At 38.0% G+C, this 26486-nt stretch overlaps 1 protein-coding gene across 6 annotated transcripts in view; it reads right to left on the bottom strand.

The window, feature by feature from the left end:
• The window catches only part of CHPT1 (choline phosphotransferase 1), a 37041-nt gene that overhangs the window by 8921 nt on the left and 1634 nt on the right, over nt 1-26486 (bottom strand). For 5 of the 6 annotated variants that reach the window (XR_010729485.1, XR_010729483.1, XM_066262803.1 and 2 more), the window contains exons 2-5: nt 15076-15223; nt 14652-14793; nt 5003-5087; nt 1552-1683 (exon numbers count right to left, since the gene is read on the bottom strand). Coding sequence is in view for 4 of the 6 variants with exons in the window: in XM_066262803.1 (XP_066118900.1) it covers nt 1552-1683; nt 5003-5087; nt 14652-14793; nt 15076-15223 (507 nt within the window). In the remaining 2 variants the exon portion in view is untranslated. The remainder of the gene's footprint in view (nt 1-1551; nt 1684-5002; nt 5088-14651; nt 14794-15075; nt 15224-26486) is intronic. The other variant, XM_066262830.1, reaches the window with a different exon arrangement.

Here is a 26486-nt window from a genome sequence, read left to right as displayed (position 1 = left end):
AACTATTACACCAAAGAAATTAAAGAGAATGATCTACAGCTAAAAGCAATTCTAAAAAGACACTCCAAAAATGTTTTAATAAAAGATGGCATCACTGGAATAAGTATTTATATTCTTTTTATTTACTTATTTATTTTTAAAATTTATTTTTGTATTTTTCTGAAGTGAGAAGTGGGAAAGCAGAGAGACAGATTCCCACACGCACCCTACCAGGATACACCCGGCATGCCCATCAGGGGGCGATGCTCTGCCCACCTGGGGCACTGCTCCATTACAACCAGAGCCACTCCAGAGCCTGAGGCGGAGGCCATGGAGCCATCCTCAGCGCCCGGGCAACTTTGCTCCAGTGGAGCCTTGGCTGCGGGAGGGGAAGAGACAGAAAGAAAGGAGAGGAGGACTGGTGGAGAAGCAGATGGGTGCTTCTTCTGTGTGCCCTGGCTGGGAATCAAACCCCAGACTTCCACACACTGGGCCAATGTTCTACCACTGAGCAAACCGATCAGGGCAGTATTTATATTCTATGTGCAACTACCTTGAAGATGACAATTGGTTTTTTAAAAGCATGGATACTGTATTATATTTGTTTAAAATTTGGCAAGAATTCTGACTCCTATGTAAAGTATTAAAGAAGATTTAAAAAACAAATATGAATCAATACAGGAATATTACAGAATGAACAAAGTGTAAAGAATACAAAACAAAACATCTATCCTCTCAATTTAAGAATGCAGGCGTCTGCGGCCTTACCACCCTGGACGCGCCCGATCTTGTCTGGTCAGTTTAAGAATGAAGGTTTAAAATTTTTACCTTTTAAAATAAAAGTTTAAAAATATATATATTTCAATAAAATTTACTTTACTAGTAATACCCCATATGTGAAACCATGACCCTTGGCAACTTTCCTGCATTCAATTAGGAACTCATTCTCTGCCTTTTCTACTCTGAGTATTAGTGTAAGGCACAAAATGCAAGAAAATAAATGGCAACTCTTAATTACGTACAGTAAATTACACTTACTACATTACCTAATTACATTACTTAATTATGTACAGTAATGAAACAATGGATGAGTAAACGAAATGCCAGAAAAGCCTATTCAGTAAGGCTGTGGAAAGAGGAAAAATGCTTCATTATTAGCCTAAACTGTTTTAAAAATGCTTCTGTATTATGTGCCTAAAAAGAATCCTTTAAGATACTTAGTTCTGCCTGACATGTGGTGGCGCAGTGGATAAAGCGTCGACCTGGAATGCAGAGGTCGCCGGTTCGAAACCCTGGCTTGCCTGGTCAAGGCACATATGGGAGTTGATGCTTCCAGCTCCTCCCCCTTCTCTCTTTCTGTCTCTCTCTCCTCTCTCTCCCTGTCTCTCTCTCTTCTCTAAAAATGAATACATTTTTTAAAAAATTAAAAAAAAATAGTATCTAAAAAAAAAAAAAAGATACTTAGTTCCCTTCCCCATTCTTTAACTGCAGCATATTTTTAGTAACTCTGTAGCTGGTGATAAGTAAATTGAACAAAGTTAATACTCAATGATCATGAAATTAATGTCTTACTGCTACAGTGGATCCATTCTTGCCAACACCACCATGGAGGATAACATGGAAATAATTTGAACAGGAAAATATCGCTCCACCTACAACTCCAAGAACTGGAAAGATCTTCAATTTTATTTCTAGAATGGGTATCTTTAAGGGTAGAGGAAAGAAACAAATCATTAAGAAAACAGAATTTCTTTTCCTATTAAATAATAGAGAAATATTATGATACAGCTCTGTACAATAAGTTATCATTTCTTATAATCAAACCTTAACTTCTGGAATGTAGCCGGAAGTGGTAACTTTTCTTTAAATGGCTTTATTCATTAAGTGAAAAATGAATCCACCAAATTCAGCTAAGTCTACTTATATAATTGTGATGAGACATTTAATCTCACAAATCTTCATCTGACTTAAAGGAATGAAAAAGTCATTGGATTTAGTACTTCTAAAAGGCAGCATCACAGGAAAGTCAGACACAATGATCTGCATCATGAATGTGACAATCATGATGTGTGTGCATGCAAAAATTTTTGTGTAGGTAATATCCAGGATAAAATTCTAGCAGTATATTTACCTGGTCAATTGTTGTTCAAGAAAACTTCCAAAGGCAGCAAAGGATTTAAAAAACAGTAACAGTGAATTGCCAAAAGCTGTAAGCTATTGTGTTTTGAAAATAGACTTTGATTTATTGCACCAAAATGTGTGGAAACTACAGATTTAACAAATTTAAAAAATTCTACCTCTAAAATATGATAAGTATTCTTGTTGGTGAGACTTAAGCAGATGTGCTTTCTTCCTATAGTATTGCCAAACCATCGAATGAAATGATTTTAAGATGAAGTTAAATTCTTCCCCATTAAAACTAAAACAGAATCCCAAATTTAAGACAACCACATCTGATTTAATGACCAGAGATGCCTAACTGCTTCTAGGTCCACATTTACCTTCTTATGGATACTAGCAGAGCAGCTACTATATAAGACATATCACATTCATATAGTATATTCTAGAAGCCTAAAATTGCATATACTTGATTCTATTTTTTATTCTTATATGATGAGAAGGAATATGAATGTCTCAGGGAATGTACCACTACTTAAAAATATGCTCAAGGTCTATTTCTGAACCTAGTGATATGAACTGCAATTGGCAATTCCAAGGTGAAATGCCACAGAGAAATCCCCCATTACTATTTTTAATGGAACTACTTTTTAGAGCAATTTTAGGTTCACAGAAAAATTGTACAGAAAACAGAGTCCCCACAGATCCTACTGACCCCCTTCTACCTCCCCCACTGTCAACACCACCCACTAGAGTGGTGTCTTTATTACAATCCATGAACCTACATTGACATATTATCACCTTAAGCCCAGAGTTTATATTAGGGCACATTCTTGGTGTTGTACATTCTATAGGTTTGGACAGATGCATAAGGACAGGTATCCTGCATTACAACATCATGCAGAATAGTTTCACTGTCCTAAAAATGCTCTGTGCTTTGTCTATCCCTCCTTGCCCACAACCTCTGGCAACCACTAACCTTTACACTATCTCCATTGTTTTGCCTTTTCCTGAATTTCATATAGTTGGAATATCATACAATATACAGCCTTTTCAGATTGGTTTCTTCCACTAAGTAATATACATTTAAGGTTTCTCTGTGTCATTTCATAGCTTGACAGCTCTTTCTTTTCAACACTGACTAATATCCCATTGCCTGAATATACCATAGTTTATCCTTTCACCCACTGAAGGACATCTTTGTTGCTTCCAAGTATTGGTAATCATGAAAAAAACTGCTATAAACATCTGTGTTCAGGTTTTTGTATGGATATAAGTTTTCAACTTACTTAGATAAATATCAAGGGATCTTATGGTAAGAGTATGTTTAATTTTATATCTTGTACTATTTTCACTGGAGGTATAATGTAGCTTAGTGATTAAAAACAGAGTCTGGAATCAGTCTACTTAATTCCAAGCCTCATTACTCACTATGTTCTTGGACCACCTACTTAATCATTCTAAAACTTATTTATAAAACAGAATAATATCTATTTTATAGGTTTGTTCTGAGCATCAGATGAAACAATGATAATAAAATGTTTAGGAACATAGTAAATATTGAATAACTGTTAGTTGTTGGCTATTGATATTATCCTTATTCTTATTCCTAACTCTATGGGCATGAGGTTGTAAGTCAGCCACTGTGGTAGATTTAGGTTGTAGAGACAGAATCATTTGTTTCTTTATAGTTTCTTCCTAGGTAAAGCATAAATTTATGACAGTGGCTTCCTGAGAGTCAACTTTTATCAAAGTACTGAAGTTACCATCCAAGCAGAAAATAAAAACATTCCTGAATGGTGACAACAATTCCAGTGCCATGCGGACTTTTCCTGGATGTGGACTTTTCCTGGACTCCTGCTCCCTGTGACAGCTCCTAACAGACTGAACTGTGGTTGGGTTGCATTTTTCAGGGATTTGGCATGGTGATGGGGCCAACTTGGACTTGGTGAACATGTTAAGGACACTGCTCTTTTATGGTTTCTTGCTGTATTGGCCAAGAGTTTGCTTAAAGGCTTTTAATCACTGTAAAAAAAATTAGAAGACTGGATAAAGAAGATGGGGCACATATACACCATGGTATATTATTCAGCTAGAAGAAATGATGACATCGGATCACTTACAGCAGAATGGTGGAAGCTTGATAACATTATGTGGAGTGAAATAAGTGAATCAGAAAAAAACAAGAACTGCAGGATTCCATACATTGGTGGGACATAAAAGTGAGACTAAGAGACATGGACAGGAGTGGGGTGGTTACGGGGGGTGGGGGAGGGAAGGAGGAAGAGGGGGAGGGGGAGGGGGAGGGGTACAGGGAAAACTGGATAGAGGGTGACGGAGGACGATCTCTCTTTGGGTGATGGGTATGCAACAGAACTAAATGACAAGATAACCTGGAAATATTTTCTTTAAATATATGTACCCTGATTTATTGATGTCACCCCATTAAAATAAAATTTTATTTATAAAAAATAAAAAATAAAAATAAATAAATAAAAACATTCCTTAATACGGAAACTTCACCTCAGAATAGGTTATAAAAATGCAAATTAGCAGTATTTCCTAATATTCCTAAATTTTACATGTAAAAAATTTTATTGAATTTACTTTCTAAATATCTAGTTTATGAGATAAATTATGGCCCAGAGAAAGTAGTTCAACTAGTGTTTTTAATTTTGCATTAGGGAAATGGCATTGTTTTTCTTCTATGTGGTAATATATTCATGCATAGGGGAAAATGCCATAATAAGGTATATCGGATAATAAACTTATAAAACAAAGAGGAAAGGTTAAGAAATGGAATGAATAGTAAATACAATGTAAAGAATTTCTGAAGAAAATAGTGTAATATTTTTCCTAAATAATTAAAAAATACCTAAATATAAATTTAAACATTCAGTTTTACCGTCAAGTCCCACATTGTTGCTCCTCCAAATGTAGACAACACAAAGACGATCATTAAAGCTACCTGAATTTCAGTTACATCCACTCTAAAGAGGAAAGACAAAGAGTAGAAAAGATATTTGTAAATAAAATTCCTGAATGTGAAGGTTAACCATATATTAAATATCAAAAATGTAAAAATCTCTGTAGGCTTATTTTGTTTGTTTGTTTTTTGGTTTTGTTTTTTTTACAGAGACTGAGAGAGTCAGAGAGAGGGATAGACAGGGACAGATAGACAGGAATGGAGAGAGATGAGAAGCATCAATTTTCAGTTTTTCGTTGCGACACCTTAGTTGTTCATTGATTGCTTTCTCATATGTGCCTTGACTGCGGGCCTTCAGCAGACAGAGTAACTCCTTGCTTGAGCCAGCGACCTTGGGTCCAAAATGGTGAGCTTTGCTCAAACCAGATGAGCCCATGCCCAAGCTGGCAACCTCGGGGTCTTGAACCTGGGTCCTCCACATCCTAGTCCGACACTCTATCCACTGTGCCACCACCTGGTCAGGCGGCTTGCTTATTTTTACCGTAAGTTCCATCACTGAATTATAAGCTGACTATACTAAGTAAAAAAACATCTAGGACAACATGTGCTCACATGCAGGTAAACATTAGTACATGCATAGGAGGAAAAATTTGTATAGCACATGTAAAATTGCTGATAGCAGTTACCACTGAAATGGTAGAAGGCTTTTTACTTTCTATTATGTACTTCTGTAAAGTTGGAGGTTTTTTTTATAACAATCATGTGTTACACATACAAAATATAAAAACCAAATAATTTAAGAGTTAAATTCTTAAACACTCTCAAGTTGAATCAACTTAAGTAGGGAAAATTCCAACAGTTTTTGCTTACTAAGTTACTAATAGTCCCTTATAGTTTTATATATATATATATATATATATATATATATATATATATATATATATATATATTTTTAGTATTTTTCTGAAGCTGGAAACGGGGAGAGACAGACAGACTCCCGCATGTGCCCGACCGGGATCCACCCAGCACGCCCACCAGGGGCGACACTCTGCCCCTCCGGGGCGTCACTCCGTGCGACCAGAGTCACTCGAGCGCCTGGGGCAGAGGCCAAGGAGCCATCCCCAGCGCCTGGGCCATCTTTGCTCCAATGGAGCCTTGGCTGCGGGAGGGGAAGAGAGAGACAGAGAGGAAGGAGGGGGGGTGGGGTGGAGAAGCAAATGGGCGCTTCTCCTATGTGCCCTGGCCGGGAATCGAACCCGGGTCCCCTGCACGCCAGGCCGACGCTCTACCACTGAGCAAACTGGCCAGGGCCTAGTTGTTTTGTTTTTTCACAGCTATTTTCCTCCTAATATATAATCATGCTTAAATTTCTTTTAAAAAAAAAACACACTAAAACAGCCAATATTAGCTATCACACCTCTGTTTTTTGCTCCATAAACATGTTAACTAAAAAAGTCTACATTTGTAATTTATTCCTCTTTTTATATGCTGCTTAATCCACTATAGACTGATTATTGGCCCTATTCTACTAAAATTATTTAAAGTAAACAGTGATTTTCAATTTGTCAGAACTAAGGAATACATTCCAGTTATTATCTTGCATAAGTTCTTTTTCTTTTCCTTTTTCTTTTTAAGCGAGACAGAAAGAGGGACCAATAGGGACAGACAGGTAGGAAGGGAGAGAGATGAGAAGCACCAATTCTTTGTTGTGGCACCTTAGTTGTTCATTGATTTCTTTCTCATATGTGCCTTGACCAGGGGCTCCAGACACGCCAGTGATCCCTTGCTCAAGCCAGCAATCATGGGGTCACGTCTATGATCCCATGCTCAAGCCAGCAACCTTGCACTCAAGCTGGGTGAGCCCACAGGCAAGCTGGTGACCTCAGGGTTTCGAACCTGGATCCTCTGCATCCTAGGCCAATGCTCTATCCCAGAGGTCCCCAAACTATGGCCCGCAGGCCGCATGCGGCCCCCTGAGGTCATTTATCCGGCCCCTGCTGCACTTCCAGAAGGGGCATCTCTTTCACTGGTGGTCAGTGAGAGGAGCATAGTTCCCATTGAAATACTGGTCAGTTTGTTGATTTAAATTTACTTGTTCTTTATTTTAAATATTGTATTTGTTCCCCCTTTTTTAAGGTTTGTGGGTTTTTTTTTAATTTTTATGTATTTATTTTATTTTTTTACAGAGACAGAGAGTGAGTCAGAGAGAGGGATAGACAGGGACAGACAGACAGGAACAGAGAGAGATGAGAAGCATCAATCATTAGTTTTTCATTGCGCGTTGCAACACCTTAGTTGTTCATTGATTGCTTTCTCATATGTGCCTTGACTGTGGGCCTTCAGCAGACCGAGTAACCCCTTGCTGGAGCCAGTAACCTTGGGTTCAAGCTGGTGGGCTTTTCCTCAAACCAGATGAGCCCGCACTCAAGCTGGCGACCTCGGGGTCTTGAACCCGGGTCCTCTGCATCCCAATCCGACACTCTATCCACTGCGCCACCTCCTGGTCAGGCTGTTCCCATTTTGTTTTTTTGCTTTAAAATAAGATATGTGCAATGTGCATAGGGATTTGTTCATAATTTTTTTTATAGTCCGGCCCTCCAACGGTCTGAGGGACAGTGAACTCACTGGCCCCCTGTGTAAAAAGTTTGGGAACCCCCGCTCTATCCACTGCACCACTGCCTGATCAGGCTTGCACAACTTCTTTACAATATTTAAAATGCTGATCACTCCCTCTTTTTTGAAATGCTTTGCTACGGTTTTATTCATTCCATTCTCTTTCCTGGTTCTCCTAACTTTCTGGAATCTCTTCTCAGGGTCCTTCCTAGACTGCTTCTTCCTGCACATCTTAAATGCTACTACTTCCAGAATTCCATCTTTTCTCCTTAGAGTCTCTGAACAATCCTTCTATACTTGAGACTACTATCTATATGCTAATGACCTCTAAATCCATATCTTTTTCAGCTCCAGATTTTTATATCTTTACATCACTGCTTGGATGCCCTGGAGTCTTTAGATGCTAGAGGAATACTTATTGCTCTGCAAATATAAGAAATGTAGGGATGCCTGACCAGGCGGTGGTGCAGTGAATAGAGCATTTGCCTGGGATGCTGAGGACCCAGGATCAAAACCCCAAGGTTGCCGGATAGAGCGCGGGCTCATCCGGCTTCAGCACAGGGTCTCCAGCTTGAGCACAGGATCATAGTCTTGACCCCATGGTCACCGGCTGGAAGCCCAAGGTTGCTGGCTTGAGCAAGGGGTCACTTGCTCTGCTGGAACCTCCCAGTCAAGGCACATATGAGAAAGCAATCAATGAACTACTAAGGTGCCGCAACAAAGAATTGATGTTTCTCATCTCTCTCCCTTCCTGTATGTCTCTCTAAAAAAAAAAAAAAAAAAAAAAAAAAAATTATATATACATACATACATACATATATATATATATAATATATATATATACGCATTAGATGATAAAATAAAATAAAACCAGATATGGAAAAAAACATTCGCAACTGAGATTTTGGGGGACAGTTGGGAGCAAAAGAGGAAATTAACATTAACCTACAAATAAAAGCAAAATATGAATAATGATATCCAGTATTAGTAAGATCAGTGGCCTTCAAGCTGCATGGAGAAATAGTTAATTTAGTTGGTAAAGAAAAACATAATATAATGTATGGTACTTTGTAGAGAAAAATGGGGAAAGGTACTAACATTTATTGAGCGTCTATTATGTGTCTTATGAGCTTTACAGTATTCCTGTTTCTTAGAGAAGGAAACTGAAATAATTTTTCCATGACTGTATTAAAACAGCTGGATATTGCTATAGAAAAATGAATTCAGAACCAACACTCTTCCTATTATACTTATGACATATTATCAGATTATTGCAGTTTTTCTAGTAACAATGGTAGGATTACATTAAGTTTTTCATAATTTTCCAACGGTAAAGACTAGTGACCAGAACAACTAGGAAAGCTAAAAGGGGTTATAGAACAAACTTTCTCTCTCTGATACACAGGTATGATGATTAAGCTAGAACCCTAGGTTTTACATTTGCATCATTCATACCACAGATTTTAAATTAAACTCAAAGCTTTAGATATGATAAAAAGGGTAAAATCACTCACCAAAATTAAAATATTTGAACTATGAAGAGACAATTGAAGCTTGAAAGGTATATTAGATAAACAAAGAATATTCTGAATAATAACTGACAAACATAGAGAACTCATTAATGGGTCCAAATTTTAAAAAATGGATCCAAGAAAGATAGACATTGAGGATACGGTGCAGCTATATCCTTAACCCCAAAATTGTTACCATAGAGGACAATCTACAATAGTACTATTCAAATAGTGGTTCAGGATTTATTACCAGTCTGCAATGCAGTAAGTATAGAAATTGATAGTAAGCATTTAGAAACTTCTATGCTAATTTGACAGAGGAATTTTGTAACTGTAGAATCAAATTAAATACTGGGGACTGTATTTTGTAGTTTTTGGTTCTTATTTTTATAATAGTATGTTTTTAGTCCATAATAAATGAGGGAGGGGAGCAGGGAGGAAAAACTATTCATTTACCATGTTTTTTTTTTTTGAGAAATGGACTTAATAACATACAGAAATTTTAATGTTTTTTAAAGAAAATTAACACACAAATCTAAATACCCACGTGTAAGTAACAAAATATGATATAATACAAGTTAACACTGGATTTGATTTAGCTTTTAAAATTAAGCTTTAAGCATTGTTTGCTATATTGAGTTTCAGAAGACTCTTGCTATACTGGAGCAAACTATAAATAAGATATGCCTTATCTCACATGGCAGGCATTAAAAGAAACAGATTTTAATTATAATTCTATAAATTATTCTAAATGTGCTAAGGAAAATGTAATGTGTCACTAATGAACTAAAATAAAACCCTTAACAGTTGAAAATTATAGTTAAAAATAGTTATTAATATTTTGTGGTTTAGCCTGACCAGGTGGTAGCGCAGTGACTAGAGCATCAGACTGGGATGTGGAGGACCCAGGTTTGAAACCCCAAGGTCACCGGCTTGAAAGCAGGCTCATCTGGTTTGAGCAAGGCTCACCAGCTTGAGTCCAAGGTCGCTGGCTTGAGCAAGGGGTCACTCAGTCTGCTGTAGTCCCCCAGTCAAGGCACATATGAAAAAGCAATCAGTGAACAACTAAGGAACCGCAACAAAGAATTGATGCTTCTCATTTCTCTCCCTTCCTGTCTGTCTCTATCTGTCCTCTGTCTCTCTCTGTCTCTGTCACAAAATAGTAATAATAATAATAATATTTTGTAGTTTAAATTATCTAATTCAAGGTAACATTCATACTTTTACTGAAATCTATGTATTTAAAACATATAACAAAATATCCACAAGTAAAACAATGGTTTCTGTTATATGGAATAGTATTTTTATATGCATAAGGAAAACAGAATAGTACTTAAATAGCTACTCTCTTCCTTTCCTGCTTAACTTTTCTACACAGAATTAAGAGAGGCAATTTGTCATGGACCCTGAACATTCCTGCAAGTTCTATTTATTTATTTATTTATTTATTTATTTATTTATTTATTTTTTATTCATTTTTAGAAAGGAGAGAGAGAGAGAAGGGGGGAGGAGCAGGAAGCATCAACTCCCATATGTGCCTTGACCAGGCAAACCCAGGGTTTCGAACCGGCGACCTCAGCATTTCCAGGTCAATGCTTTATCCACTGCGCCACCACAGGTCAGGCCAGCAAGTTCTTGCTATAATACCTCAAGCACTCCTTACCTGGCCAATTCTCAGGGTTTATATACAGTGAGTAACTTTGAAGGCTGAGGTTACTTCTCTCCCAAAGAGCAACTTGCTTCCTCTTACTATAAAACAGATCCCCCTGTGTTCCTCTCCCATAATGCAACCTACTGCATGTGCAGGCATTCATCTAGTCCCACCAGCAGGGCCCTCATGGGACTCGGGGCTGGGAGCATGGGAACCTAGCACCAGCACAGACCTCTGGCTACTGCTTTTGCCCTGAATAATAAAGTGGTCCTCTGTTTCCAATCCAGTAGTTTTGTGACTTCCGCTAGCATCCCCGAACATTGACAGGCTTGCTTGGTAGCTTAAGTAATGTAAAATCCCAGGCTCTACACTTCTTGACACATAGCACTTTACCACTATGTAATGTATTACATGCAGTGTTCATTTGTTTAGCTTGCTTTATTGTCTGTCTCTCATATGAGAATGTAAACTCCAAGGGGCAGGGCCAGGGATTTTTTTGTCTGTCTGTTTTATTTATTTATATCTTTTATTAACTTAGAACCTAGAACAGAGTCTAGCATACACTGGATGCTCAATAAATATTTGTATACATATTGCAAAAATATTTATTCAAATTCATTGTATAAATATTATATTAGTATTCAATAAAATCACTCAATAAATTATGCTAACCTTTCATTCTCAAATTTAACTAAATTCCTGTATGCTTATTTCCTTATGAAATCAATTCCTTATCAAGAATGTACTGATTATTACATAACATGTCTGACTTTCTTTTAGTAAGAGTTACTTTAATGTCACTCATAAAAAAGTAAACATATAGGCCCTGGCCGGTTGGCTCAGCGGTAGAGCGTCGGCCTGGCGTGCGTTCGATTCCCGGCCAGGGCACATAGGAGAAGCGCCCATTTGCTTCTCCACCCCCACCTCCTCCTTCCTCTCTGTCTCTCTCTTCCCCTCCTGCTGCCAAGGCTCCATTGGAGCAAAGATGGCCTGGGCGCTGGGGATGGCTCCTTGGCCTCTGCCCCAGGTGCTACAGTGGCTCTGGTCCCCGCAGAGCGACGCCCGGAGGGGCAGAGCATCACCCCCTGCTGGGCAGAGCGTGCCCCCTGGTGGGCGTGTCGGGTGGATCCCGGTCGGGCGCATGCGGGAATCTGTCTGACTATCTCTCCCCGTTTCCAGCTTCAGGAAAATACAAAAAAAAAAAAAAGTAAACATATAAAAGAAACTGATTTAAAATAAAAAGAGCATGGCATGATAATGCTAAGTTTAATAATAAGTACTTCTATCCTCCAGATTCTGCACAAAGTCTTTTATATACATTATTTAATCTTTTTTTATCATTATTTAATCTTTATAATAACTCTTTTACACAATTATGGTTCTTTCCATTTCACAGATAAAGAAACTGAAGAAAATAAGTTTAAATAACATTTCCAGTCAAACAAGTGGTATTTTGGAGCCAGAATTTGATTCTACCCAATCTGATTCTAGAGCCTGTTCTTTTAAATTAGTATACTAAAGCAGAACCAGTACCAACTAGTAAATCATTTAAAGGGCTTTGAAAATTTGAAAAAATTAAATAGCAAAATGTAGTAATATTAGTAAAACTTTGTTTTTTAGCTCCAGTAAACAAACTCACTTGGCATACTTTTTCTTCAGTTTCTCAGAAAGAAGGAAATTTTATATAAAACAGGCTAATATCAAGAATATATCCATAAAACAAATTTCCTCAATATATTTTGAGATGATTTGGCCTGGTTTCATATATCTTTACTCCAATAATATAAACACTAACTTTACTGACTAATTTTCAGGAAATTCATCCTAGTCAACAGCTAATACTGGCCTAGTTTGTAAGCATTTTGAGAGACTTGGTTGATGTCCTACATAGAGATTCTTCCTGGAGTGTTAAGCTGGACCATCAATTTACCATACTCAGTGCTCCATGATAGGGTTTACTTTGGCAAAGTGAAAAAATATATACTGCTTAGGATCTCTGCCAAACAGAGTTAGTATTTTAAATGCCTGACCCCTGGGAGTACTGCAGAAGCCCTCCACTCCCCTACATACTTAGTAATCAACCACAGCAGCCATTTCCCTAATATTCTGAGTACTTTCTTTCTTCATGCTGTCTAGAACGCTTTTTTCCCCAATCAGCTGATATAGGCCATTCACAAGTGACTCAGATTATCTCTAGTTCTTGGCACACATTAGCTAGTCAATAGCAAATGAGTGTAAAATTCCTAGGCTAGGAATGTGAACTAATTCATTTCAGAAAGATTTTTAATGAAGTTTAGAGGCCAAAAAAGGTCAAACTGTTAGTCACTGAGTAATAACAACAATAATAATAATTAACCAGAATATTGCATTATTACTCTAGTTTACAAGAACAAGTTCAGCATATTACTAAACTGCATGAGACACTGCACCTACTTTCCTATTTTAGCATATCCTAATCTATAAACAGCTACAGATTCTTTTTTTGTTTTGTTTTTAAATTATTGAGAGGAGGGGAGGCAGAGAGACAGACTCCCACATGTGCCTAGATGGGGATCCACCCGGCAAGCCACCTAAGGGCAATTACCACCATCAGAGCCATTGCTCCATGGTGCAGCAACCCTTATAGGGTTACTGTGAGGAATATATGAGATGCTACATATAAAGCGCTTAGTACAGTGCCTGAAATATGCCAGGGCTTCATATGTGGTAGCTGCAATTATTCCATAACTTAGAATCAATGTGAATAACCGCCCCAAGATCCATAGTTTTGAGCTTTCATTTATCATTATCAGGAATTTTTGTTTCAGAGTTACTATTTCTCTTATGCAGCAACAAAGTGGGGCTAAAAAGAATTGTTACACATGAGAAGCCAAAGCTGAGAAAGAGCCAGTGGCAGATGGTTTTTAAAGGATCCAGCAGAGACAGGGCCAAAGGAAAAAGAATAGAGAACAGAGTTCCTACTTTGTGCACTATGACCTGGTGTCTCAGAAAGAGCCATCAGAGCCTGACCACGTGGTGGCGCAGTGGATCGAGTATCAGACTGGGATGCGGAAGACCCAGGTTCGAGACCCCGAGGTTGCCAGCTTGAGCACGGGCTCATCTGGTTTGAGCAAAGCTCACCAGCTTGAGCAAGGGGTTACTTGCTCTGCTGTAGCACGATGGTCAAGGCACATATGAGAAAGCAATCAATGAACAACTAAGGTGTCGTAACGAAAAACTAATGATTGATGCTTCTCATTTCTCTCCATTCTTGTCTGTCTGTCCCTATCTATCCCTCTCTCTGACTCTCTCTCTCTGTCTCTGTAAAAAAAAAAAAAGGCTTCAGAGGCATATCTCCAACTGAGGGTTTAGTTCTATCATTTACAAGATCCTTTTACATTATCTCACCAATCATCTACCACAGCTGAGAGTCTCACAATTATCTGTTGCTGGTGACTGTTGTAAGTGGGTCCCCCTTTTAGGGCACATGAAGGTTCAATCAGAAGGACCTTAAGATTCTAGATCTCATTATTTTATTATATAAGTCAAATGCTGTCTACTTAAGTACTATATATCCTTTTTCTATATTATTCATGTCCCTTCTTTTATCTTTCTCCCCTCTAATATAAGTTTGGGCTAGTAAGTTGGAGAAGGGGAAAAAAAAATAAAGTTATTATCACCTAAATAACTATTTATAACATGCAGAACACCTAAAAGACTCAAGGCATAATATTTATAGATACTCCAATAAATTAAAAGATAATTTAAATTCCTGATTGAAGCTTTGATCCCCTCACTATAAATTAACGAACTACAACAGAATGTGAAAATAAATTCAATTATACTTTTTAATGTACATGAAATACATACTTACTTTCCAAACCTCAACACACCCGAAACATAAGTCTGCCAATGAGCACAATAAAATAAGAACATTCCAATAAAAGAGCAGAAAAACAAGCAGTCAGGATGTGTTCCTAAGCGAACAGCAATTGAAGCTCCAACTGCCATAAACACTGAAAGAAACAAGGTTTAAGAACCATTAAGAATTAGAAATAATTAATGGAAAAAAAACCTGCCACGTACTATTCAGTAATACAGAGTTTTAAGGTACATCATCTTGGCATTAAAGTAAGGTAAACAAAATAAATTCTCAAAGATACCTTTAAAATACACTGTGTGAATTGCTCTCTTATGTACCCCCATCCAAAAAAAATTGGCTATTCAAACAGCTCAGTTCATTTAGTGTGTAAGCCATTACTTAAAAGACAAAAAATACACAACTATAGTTAATCTACCTGTGGAAAGAGAGTCACAACCATGGTCAAAGAGTTCTCCTAAAGGAGAACAAGAATTTGTTCTTCTGGCTTGTTTCCCATCAATAGCATCCAGTGACTGGTAGATAAAAAGTCCAAGCGCACATAATAGGTATGTCCAGTATGGTGCCTAAAACAAATGTAAATAATAAAAATATTATTATTATAAATAAGAAGTGACAATAAGCTAGACTTCTGTTTGAAAATAGTTCAATCTAAGCCAACTAACACATTTTCTTGTGTTCACACTTTATATCATTTCAGTGTATTATAAAGAGGATTCATAATATTTCTTCTGCAGATGAAAATTAAACTGTGAAATCAAACGAATTGCTATAAGTCAGCTGGGTAGAGGGTCTCAAAAGTCCATTTTGTGAGAAGCACAAAGTTAAATGACCGAGGAAGGATGAGGACCTGATTTTGATTCTTAGTTTACAGGTCTTTTAATATAAAACTATTCATATGTGGCACTAGAGTTGAAATTATTCAGTAAGTCTTTGCTCTAAAACACAGACAAATTACAGACTTCTGCTTCTATTCACAATGGAGTATCAGGGGTCTGGATTTACTCTCCCACCTTTTATAAAACTAGAAAAGCAATAAAATAAATGAAACAACAGTTTGCAGACATTGCAGGCAATACAGGTTCTGTGATCCATACATAAGGGAAACAGATAAGGTGAGCCTTCCCACTGCTCCTGTTAATTGCCACTGGTTAGTTTCTAGGCCTTTATACAGTAATGGGGAACCTGCAAGGCAGCTAGAATTTGTGGAGCGGAGCATGAGAGAAGAGGAAGGTGCTCAGAAACAGGGTTCTCAGTTGTAAAGATCTATCTATACCTTTGGCGGAAAACTATCCTGTGTCTGAATGAGACAAAACTACTAACCACGGCCAGGTAGAGAACCAATGGAAAACACATGGCCGCAATTCTTAAAGACCACACGAAGTTGGGAATCATTCATGATCCCACAGTAGAAAGACCTCGTGACACCTAGACCCTGGGTAGAATTCTCAGAAGTGCATTGCCTTAGCAGTGGGGATAAATTAGCACTAGACTAAAAGCTTCTCTGAATAGTCCTAACAAACTTAAAATCCACCCCCAAAGGGATCTGATTGCTTCCAAGTAAGTTACCTGTGGCCAACACAAAGCACAACATCTTAAAGGAATAATAAATAATAATTTAAAAATCTAAAAAAAGTACTCAGAAAAGTAAAATTCACAATGTTTGGTATCCAATAAAAAATTACTAGTCATTTATAGAAGCAGGAGAATATGATGTACAACTAGGAATAACATCAATCAATACGATCAGACCCAGGAATGACAGATAATGGAATTGGCAGATGAGGACATTAAAAGTTATTATAAAAATGCTTCATATTTTTCAAGAAGGTAGAAGAAAATACTCAAGACTCAAGAGAAACTTTTAGAAATAAAAAATACAATATTTGAAATGTAAAATAAATTGGACAAGATTAACAGCATTTTAGAGATCGGTGAATTTGGATGGAAACTATCCAAAATGATACACAGAAAGAAAAAGACTGTGACTAACTGAATTGAGCATCTGTAACCCGTGAGACAACAATCTAACATACATGTAATTGCAGTCTTGGAAAGCAAGCAGAGAGAGGGTTGAATGTGAAAAATATAAGAAGAAATAATGGCTGAAAAATTTGATGAAATCTATAAACTCACATATCCAGGAAGCTCAACAAACCCCCTAGCAGAAGGGGGTTTGTTGTTGAAACCCCACCAAGGCACATCACAAATTATTATAAACTAATCATAAAGAGAAAAATCATAAAAGAAGCCATAGGGGAAAAAAATTACATATAGAAGCACAAATAATAATGACAGAGGAACAAGTCAGTAAACTTGCAGACAGATCAATAGCAAGGGTCCAATATGAACAAGAGAGAAAAGAAAATTTAAAAATGATCACTTCTTTCTTTTAGTACTTTATAAATGTAGTATTCACCTGTATGATGATAGCAATAATCTACCCAGAATTCTGTCTTAGAGAGGAAGTATATAGCAAGATTGTCAAGAACTAGGGTTTTAAAGTTTAGATCTGTGTTTGGGTCCTTGTTTTTATTATTTAATAGCTGAATGACCTTGCACAAGTTATTTAAACTCCCTAAACTTTGGTTACCTCATCTGTAAGATATGAATAATAATTATAGATGTATCTGATGAAAAAAATTTTAGATAGCTCTTTATAAAGAACCTGGCACATAGTAAGTGCTCACTAAGGTTAGCTATTGACATTAAATTATGTTTTGCATATATTTAGTGGCAAATGTAATTTTGAAAATATCATCCTGTGTATGGTTTATGTAGTAATTCTATAAATATCCAATCAAGCCTGACCAGGCAGTGGTGCAGTGGATAGAGCGTCGGACTGGGATGCGGAGGACCCAGGTTCGAGACCCTGAGGTCACCAGCTTGAGCGCGGGCTCATCTGGCTTAAGCAAAAAGCTCACCAGCTTGGACCCAAGGTGGTTGGCTCAAGCAAGGGGTTACTTGGTTGCTGTAGCCCCACGGTCAAGGCACATATGAGAAAGCAATCAATGAACAACTAAGGTGTCACAACGAAAAACTAATGATTGATGCTTCTCATCTCTCTGTTCCTGTCTGTCTGTCTCTGTCTATCCCTCTCTCTGACTCTGTCTCTTTAAAAAAAAAAAAAAAACCAAACAAACAAAAAAAAGTTCCATTACTGGTTAATATTAGATGCCCAACACTAATGATTATTCTATGAATTGCTTTAAAGAACTTACTAAGTCTCTTCTATTCAAAAGGAAAGCAGCATAAACTAGAACTAATTTAAGAACAGAAGCAACCTGAAGTATAAACATGAACATTAAAATGTCATATTCAATTCTGATTAGTATGTTTTTAAAAGATTCATTTAGAAATTATAAAACAAATTAGGGCCAAAAGAATTAAGAAATTGTGACATTACAAACATGAAAAATACCCCAAACCACCAAGAATCTTTTAAAAGAATCTCAATAAACCTGTTAACTCTTTCAAATCAGCTACTGCTTACTCATTTTTCCATGAAAAATTATATTGCTTTAATTTTGATAACCAAAGGAGAGCAGAATTGTATCTCAGATATGAATAAATTGGAAACTGAAGTTATTAAAATTTCAGGAATGACATAAGTCATTTTTCTTGTCTCTTTTCCATCAAATACTTTCCTCCTAAATGACAGACTTCAGTAAATAAATCAGCTACCGGAAAGCTATCTCATTTATCCCTTGTATGCACTGTACCTTCTTTTATTGAAAATGTGGGGCTTCTTGGGAAGCCCTCCCAAAGGCCCAGATTAGAAGCTTAATTCTGACCTCTGATCTAGGAGACTGGATGCAGACAAGTCTAAAGGGGTTCCTGGAAATCCATACTGAAATAAATTTGGTGACTTCTAGACAGTATAGTTGGGGGTGAACTCTACTCCTTATTTAGAAAAAGGAAACAAAGACTGGTTCACTAGTTCAAAACCACTTCACTAGGCTAGCAGAGCAATTAAATGTAGTTTCAATAGGTAAAGAGGGGTAATTTAAACAGGGAGAGGAGAAGAGGTCTAGACAGAAACACAGGTAGAGGCCTGAAAATACAAGGCTTACTCAACTCAGGGACAGAGACCTATAAGGTAATTAGAAGAGATTAAGACTGGGATGGTAATAACATTTCTTAAACAGTACAACAAAGGATTTTTTTAAAGTGTTTACAGAATACCAAGGCATTCCACATAGACAGAGCAGTTATTATCCTGTCCTTTTTATTAAAGATAAAAGTGAAACTTAGGGAGTGGTAATAAAGTCACACCAAAACAAGCAGCTAGACTGGGTCCAGGAACCCAACCCAGGGCTTCTGACCTACCCTACTCTGTGAGGCAGGCTGCACTGACTAGATCTTCTCCACTGGCTCCCCCACTGACTACCTCTTTCTCACACCTGCTGAGAAGCACTTTCCCGCTCACACAAGACAATTTCAAGTGCAGTGAGCCATAGGAAATGGCTGCAAGCCACGTGAGGCTTCCTTTCCTTGAGATCCGGAAAGGCCAAGAAACACCAGGAACCAGCAGTAGGGACAAGGAATGGATTCTTCTCTCGAGCCTCCAGAGGGAGTGCAGCTTTGCCAACACCTTGATTTTGCACAGTTGGCCTCCAGAACTGGGAGGCAATAAATTTCTGTTGTTTAAAAACAAACAAACAAAAAACTACCCAGAAAGGAACGGTAATTTCCTCCTTCCCAGTACCCAGTTCACTCCTGTTCTGGTCTTACCAAGACCTCAGGAGCCTGACCTATGATCTCTCTTTTCCCTGTTACCATCACCTCCATTCTCACCAGGAAGTTATTAAATAGTTGGCACATTTTCATCTTTTTTTCTAACCTGTTATCTGTAAAAAATGGCCTCAGGCTGGAGATGCACTTGGCCAGGCCTAGCAGGACCCTCTCTTGAGGGGTCTCCCTCACAGGGTGTAATTACAGAAGAGATCCCCAGGGGGCAGCAGGATGGTCAGAGCCACCCCAACGCAATTCCAGTTTTCCTGTGAACTTTCAGAAATTTCAGATGTTAAGTATGGAAAAATTGGGCTTGGATTATAAATTATAAAGTCATGAGCAATATATCAGAGTACTTTTTTTTAATTTTTAAGATTTTATTTATTTATTTTAGAGAGAGGAGAGGGGGGAGAGAGAGAGAGAGAGAGAGAGAGAGAGAGAGAGAGAGAGAGAGAAAGAGGGAAAGAGGACAGGAGCAGTAGCCATCAACTCCCATATATGCCTTGATCAGCAAGTCCAGGGCTTCAAACTGGTGACCTCAGCGTTCCAAATCAACGCTTTATCCACTGCGCCACCACAGGTTAGGCAGAGTACTTCCACAGAAGGAAAATATTCCAAAAAGTAAAACTTCTTCAGGTAATATTAGATTCCTAACAATTAAAGTTTTAGATTATAAAATTTTCACAATATTTACTGTATTAGAAATCTTTCCAAATCATATAGATCTACACAATTCTTTTAAATTACTGCATGATATTTAATTATGTGGCTATGTCACAATTTAAGTAATAATGATGAATCTTACATGATTTCATGAAATATTAAGTTTACTCTAAAAAACAAGATCAATCATAACCCCTAGTCATTAAAAAAAACAAACCTATTTAAATCACTTTTTAGTTACACCATTGAAAAAGAGCTGTATAAAATTAAGTATTTGGGCAACTTTTACTTTTTTCTAGTTACTTGAATTATAGGATAGTATTATCCATTATACAATTAGAGAAATCGAAGATCTGAATGAGACTACATGGCAACTGTTCTTGTTAATAATAACTCTGGATCAGAGAGAACACTCACATATACATAAATTATTCACCCTAGGAATCATCCTTCTTTTCATACATGCGTTTGAATGAGCAAGAGTCAGAAAAAGGAAGAAAAGACTTAGGAAGTGATGAATGAGCACATCTCTGCTCACTGAACAAATTTCATGCTGAGGACCCAGCTTCAAAACCCTAAGGTCACCGGCTTGAGCGCGGGCTCAGGTTCACCAGCTTGAGTGCGGGGTTGCGGGATCATCAACATGATCCCAAGTTCATGGGCTTGAACCCAAAGGTTTCTGGCTTAAAGCCCAAGGTCGCTGGCTTGAGCAAAGGGTCGCTGGCTCGGCTAGAGCCCTGTCCCCCACCTCTCCCGTCAAGGCACGTATGAAGAGCAATCAATGAATAACTAAAGTGATGCAACTATGAGTGGAGGCTTCTCATCTTTCACCCTTCATGCCCCCCCCCACACACACACACAATACTGAATTTTTTGGAAAACGTTCTTAGGTCTTCTATAAATAAAAATGCTAGACTAGATAGTCTCCATGGCCCCTATTCATATTAGAATATAATCCTTTTAAGGGTATAAAGCATGTTGTCTGTTTTTCAACTCTAGTGTACGTACCATAGGAGCTAAATAGCTAGATAATTAAAATCAACCGATGATGTAAATATTTCCTCTTGGGTAAAGTTTACCTGGTAACCTATCAGGTAAAATGGTTTCCAAAGGGAAGAACACATGACATGGTTCTTTTGAAGCGTGGTTAGTAATGTAGACTCTGGGCTCTACCTGTGCCCAGATTCCTGCTTTGCCATTACAAGCTGAGTAAACTGACTGAGTTACTTAACTTCTCTGTGCCTCAGTTTTCCTTTATGAAAAACAGGAATAACCACAATTCCTGGCTTATTATGAGAACTATATAAATTATTATATGCAAAGGCCTTAGAAAAGTACCTGGCATATGGAAGGAGCTCAGCAAATTTTAACTGTTCCTACTGATACTAACATAATTTTAGGTGCTTCATTTTAAAATTTATGTCTTTATTTTAATGTGTTTTGGAAAAATTTAATATGGCTATTAAAAGGCTTAGAATGAGTCTAAGTCTTAAAAAAAAAGAGTAGGTTTAAAGTTGATGAAAAAAAAATAAATCAAAAACAGTATAGGTAATACACAAAAGCAAAATATCTTCCCCAGTTAAAATTTAGGAAATATTGGAACTATGCAATGTCCATTTATATGAATTTTTATACTTAGAAAAAAGGCCTCTTGGCTTTAAATAACCTTGGATGTGAGCTGACACAGGCAAAAGGTATCACATAACCAGTACCTATTGGGTCATCTGGTAACATGGGCATTTCAGTGATCCAAACATCAACTGAGTACTCTCTCCATAAAAATAGAAGCTGCACTTATACAAGGTAGGAAGAAAGAAAACTGCTAAGACAGATCTTGCATACATGAAAAAATGGAATGCTGGCGTGGTATTAAAAGGAGTGATTCTAGTGATTCTTTTAAGAGAAAGTTCATAGAGAAATTTCTAACACTTACTAATCTGACACTGGTCTAACCCATAATATGTGCCTGAGATCCATACAGTTAAGAAGTTCACCTGTGCTGCATGGGGTACTTCCCTGTTTACAGAGGGAGGCTCCCCTGTGAGGTCTGGGAGGCTGCAGAGGCCTTGGGTGTCAGGAAGAATAACACTGTTCTCACGCAATTCAGGAAGGGCCCCAGGGTGCTAACTGCTTCAACAGGGACTTCTGGCCTGGGCTCTGGCTCCATTAGGGGCCAGCATTTGAGAAGAGCACACCCATTTTCAGGAAATGAGGCAGGCCGCCAAAGGGGGGTGGGGGGGGAGGCAGCCCACAGAGGCAGTTTAACCAGAACTTCAGGGTTCCAGGGGCTTTCTTGACATTAAAAATCTATACTTTAAGGCCCTGGCCGGTTGGCTCAGTGGTAGAGCGTCAGCCTGGTGTGCAGAAGTCCCGGGTTCGATTCCCGGCCAGGGCACACAGGAGAAGCGCCCATCTGCTTCTCCACCCCTCCCCCTCTCCTTCCTCTCTGTCTCTCTCTTCCCCTCCCGCAGCCGAGGCTCCATTGGAGCAAAGATGGCCCCGGCGCTGGGGATGGCTCCTTGGCCTCTGCCTCAGGCGCTAGAGTGGCTCTGGTCGCAACAGAGCGACGCCCCCTGGTGGGCGTGCTGGGTGGATCCCGGTCGGGGGCATGCAGGAGTCTGTCTGTCTCTCCCCGTTTCCAGCTTCAGAAAAATACAAAAAAAAAAAAAAAAATCTATACTTTAAAAGGTAGGTTTTTCCTATTATATTTTGTATGAATAGTTCTTTTTATATATACATACACACCTCCTCTAGTACTTACTAGAGTTCTTGTTGAAAATGCCAGACTCTCAATGTGCTAAGAGGAGCAGGAAGGAAGAGGGGCATGAAGGGAACCCCCTGGGCCCAAATTTATTATCAATGTCAGTGCTGGGTGCTCTAACATCTGTTCTGTTTTTTACTTTCACAAGCCCCACTCGGTTTTTAAAGCTCTTTCTGTACCTACAATGCCATGTTTTAGCCACACTTAACCAGAATTCTAAAGAATACACAGTTTAGTCCTTGGGAACCAAATATAGGGAAACCACAGGAATCAAAGGGGCAAACCTCATGTAAAGCTCCTTCCACATCACCTGCAGGGGCTCCTTCCAGACAGGGCTGGGGCGACGGTGCAGCACCTTGGATGCAGAATTTAAGAGGGCACTGATTCTCAGGGTGGTGCACCTGCTGCTTAAATGCTGAGATCTGACTGCCTGCTTGCTTCACCCATGTCCCTGGCCTGCTTCTAGAACTTTCACCTCCTGAAAGTTTGGAACGTAAGTTTTGTTTTAGAAGGAGAGTCCAATCCTTTACAAGAGTCCTGCCTTAATATATGATCCATGATAAGTTACTGAGTCAGTTAAAAGAAAGAGAGAAAGGTAGGAAATAAAAAAGAAAATATACTAAATTTCAAAGCAGCCAAACCTATTTAAAAAATGAGAAGGAATCTACAGATTATTGCCTTTTCTTTTTATTCCCCCAACAAATAATTCTTTATAGTGCAAAGGCAATTATAATCTGAATTATTAAAACAGGGAATAAAACATTTCTTAAGCTCTTCCTGACTTTCTCAGACATACTTGCTTTTTGGTTCAACTTTCTATCATATAAACAAAAGAAATTATTTGATGCCCTTTGACCTAGCTCTATGCTAGGTACCTGTTTGCTATAAACATACTCTTAGCAGAGAAAATGACATAGATTTATAAACACAGACTAAAAAGACAGAGCAAAAATATTTACTCATATAATTTTTTTAAATGGAGCCACAGTTTATTCCAGTTAAAAACTGGTATATAAGGGTTTTCTGGTAGATAAACACTACTTAGGCTGGAGCTCGAAGAACTGGGTTCTAGATTCGAATCACTGAGTTTTCTCATATACAAATATAGAAATTACATTAAATAAGCCCTAAGGTCCTTCCAACCAGAGGAGTCTGTGATTGTACTTTAGGACCAGGCCCCAAGGAATGGGGGCCAAGGACAGAGCTTCGTTCAGATAGAAGTGTTTCATCAAGGTAAGAAGGAGGCAATTCAGTTCTTGTTTTCTCTCTCCACCCCAGCTCTTGCTTACTCTTGTTAAAATTATCCAGGCCACACAACTGATAAGTATTTAATCCAAGACCCACTAACACTGGATAAGGGTGGACAACATGATCTCTCGATTGCGTTTTGTTATTGCATTCACGTAGTTACTAACTCAGCAAATATTCACTAAGCCTCTGTTAAACGTAAGGCACTGTGCTGTGGAGAATGTGCCAAGTGAGCAGTTTCCGTCTGAATTTAAAATCTGGCAGGTTGTTCGGTAAAGACACACTAACCGAAATGGAGAAGCTCCACAGGAGGACTACCAAGTCCTGTGGTGGAAGCACAGGTTTCTGGTTTGGAATTCTGGTCTCTGTTTAAAGCAACAGACCCTGGAAAAAGTTAATTTCCCTTCAGTTTCCTCCTCCATAAAATGGTAATGCCCTTGAGAGGATTAAATGAGATAATAGACAAAAGCAGCTTAAAATAATGCCAGGTACATAGTCAATACTTGGTAGTGGTAAACATTAGTGATTATTGTTATATTGGAGTGTAGAGGATTAAGTAGTCAATTTGACTGGAGAAGGAAGAAATATTTCATCAGGAGGTAGTGTCAGAACTGGGCACTGAAAGATGAAAGCGGGACAGGAGAAAGACAGAGGACTGAAAAAAGAGAGGGACAAGGGGAAAAAAGTAAGCAGTTCAATTTGGCTGGAGTGGAAAGTTCCTTAGCAGAAATCATTGTAAAACGCAATTCAGGGCACCCCTGTAGAAGCTTAATATAAATCATTTAACTTTTTTCTATTAATTTCCCTGCATCCACAGCCATGTCCTAGAAATTAATACAGTAGTTAAAAAAAAACAGATTAAATATTATTATATGTATATAGTTAAAAGCAACAGAAATTTATACTCTCAGTTTTGGGGGGCTGGAAATCCAAAATCAAGGTGTATGGCAGGACCCCATTCTCTCTGAAGATGGTAAGGAGGATCCTTCCTAGCTTCTTCCTAGCTTACATAAAATATTAACATATTAATAGATATGTAGTCTGCACTCCACATATGTAATCCTCTGTGGGTAGGACTATATCCTGTAGGGGTAGATAAGCCTAAACCTCTAAACCCAAAAACCTTATGTATTTTTCCTGACTCTTTATGGAAGGAATCTTTCAAGTATGAAAAAGCATGAAGAAATCTTAAGTCTAAGAACCAGAAAACAAGTTCCAAGTCAAGTTTAAGTCACTTAACCCCCTGGGTCTCAATTTCCTCTTAATAAAAATATACTGCTTACAAAAATTAGGGGATATCTTATCGCTTCATATGAAGCATAACTCCTCTTTGATCATATGAAGCGATAAAGTATCCCCTAATTTTTGTGAGCAGTATATATAGTACTACTGTTACTTCAAGATGACTAGATTGAAGAAATACTACAATGATAGCATGGCTATTCTAGGAAGGAAAAAACCTGCAGACCCCCTTGGGTTGCTATAAGACACAAATGCAACAACAGATGTCAAAACACTTTACATACCTGATAAATATTGCATAAGATACAAGCTATTTTTCCTACATATCACATAGAAAAAGGCAGGGACCCCAGACAACCCCAAGTGGTAGGTAATATGTGTAAAAAAAAAAATACTGGCTTTGGTGTCAGACTGATCTAGCTCTGAATCCTGCCTGGTCCTGTTATTTACTAGCTTTGTGACCTGAAAGCAAAATAGCATGTTTCTTCCATGCTGTTGCTAGAATTATCAAACAGGTAGTGTGAATCCTGTAACCACGTTTCTCCTGCGTTAGCCATTTAGAAGCATGTGCAAGATCTAATGACATGGATTTAAGAAACTCTTCTCGGTGTCTTATTATTTTAACCATCCTCCCCCTTTTTGGATCATTCTGATTTTTCTAACTTTTTTTAAGTGCTGCCTCCATTTAAATAAGGCTGAGGCTAAAAATTAAGTAATCATAATCTGATCTCCTCCTTCACCGCCACCACCCCGCCCTTACATCCCTAAATAGAATCTCTTGCACTTGTCGGTACGTCCTGCTCTTTGTAAGTGCTCAACAAATGGTTCTTAAATTAATAATAATATTGAAAAAATCACAATTCAACTGGCAAATATCAGAAATACCCAACTACTGTTAGCCAAATTTAGACCCAAGAAACACTAAATTTTATTATATATTTTCAGGACATTTTCAATAGCAGTTCTATTTTTTAATTTGTTGAGCAAGTTATAACTTTTAGCATTTGGTCTTCACTGCAGCCTAGTGAAATTGGCTTGCCAGGTATGATTGTTGATCTTACACCTGGGAAAACAGACCAGCCATTCTCACCAGGGTGTGGCACAGCCACATTATAACCCAAGTATGCCTCTTCGAGTCCAGTGCTTTTCATTCTAGCCAAAAACTAGACCAACTTACTTTG

This window comes from Saccopteryx bilineata, chromosome 1 (assembly GCF_036850765.1).
Source record: "Saccopteryx bilineata isolate mSacBil1 chromosome 1, mSacBil1_pri_phased_curated, whole genome shotgun sequence".
Classification (NCBI taxonomy): Eukaryota; Metazoa; Chordata; class Mammalia; order Chiroptera; family Emballonuridae; genus Saccopteryx; species Saccopteryx bilineata.
This window is presented reverse-complemented; position numbering and strand designations above follow the sequence as displayed.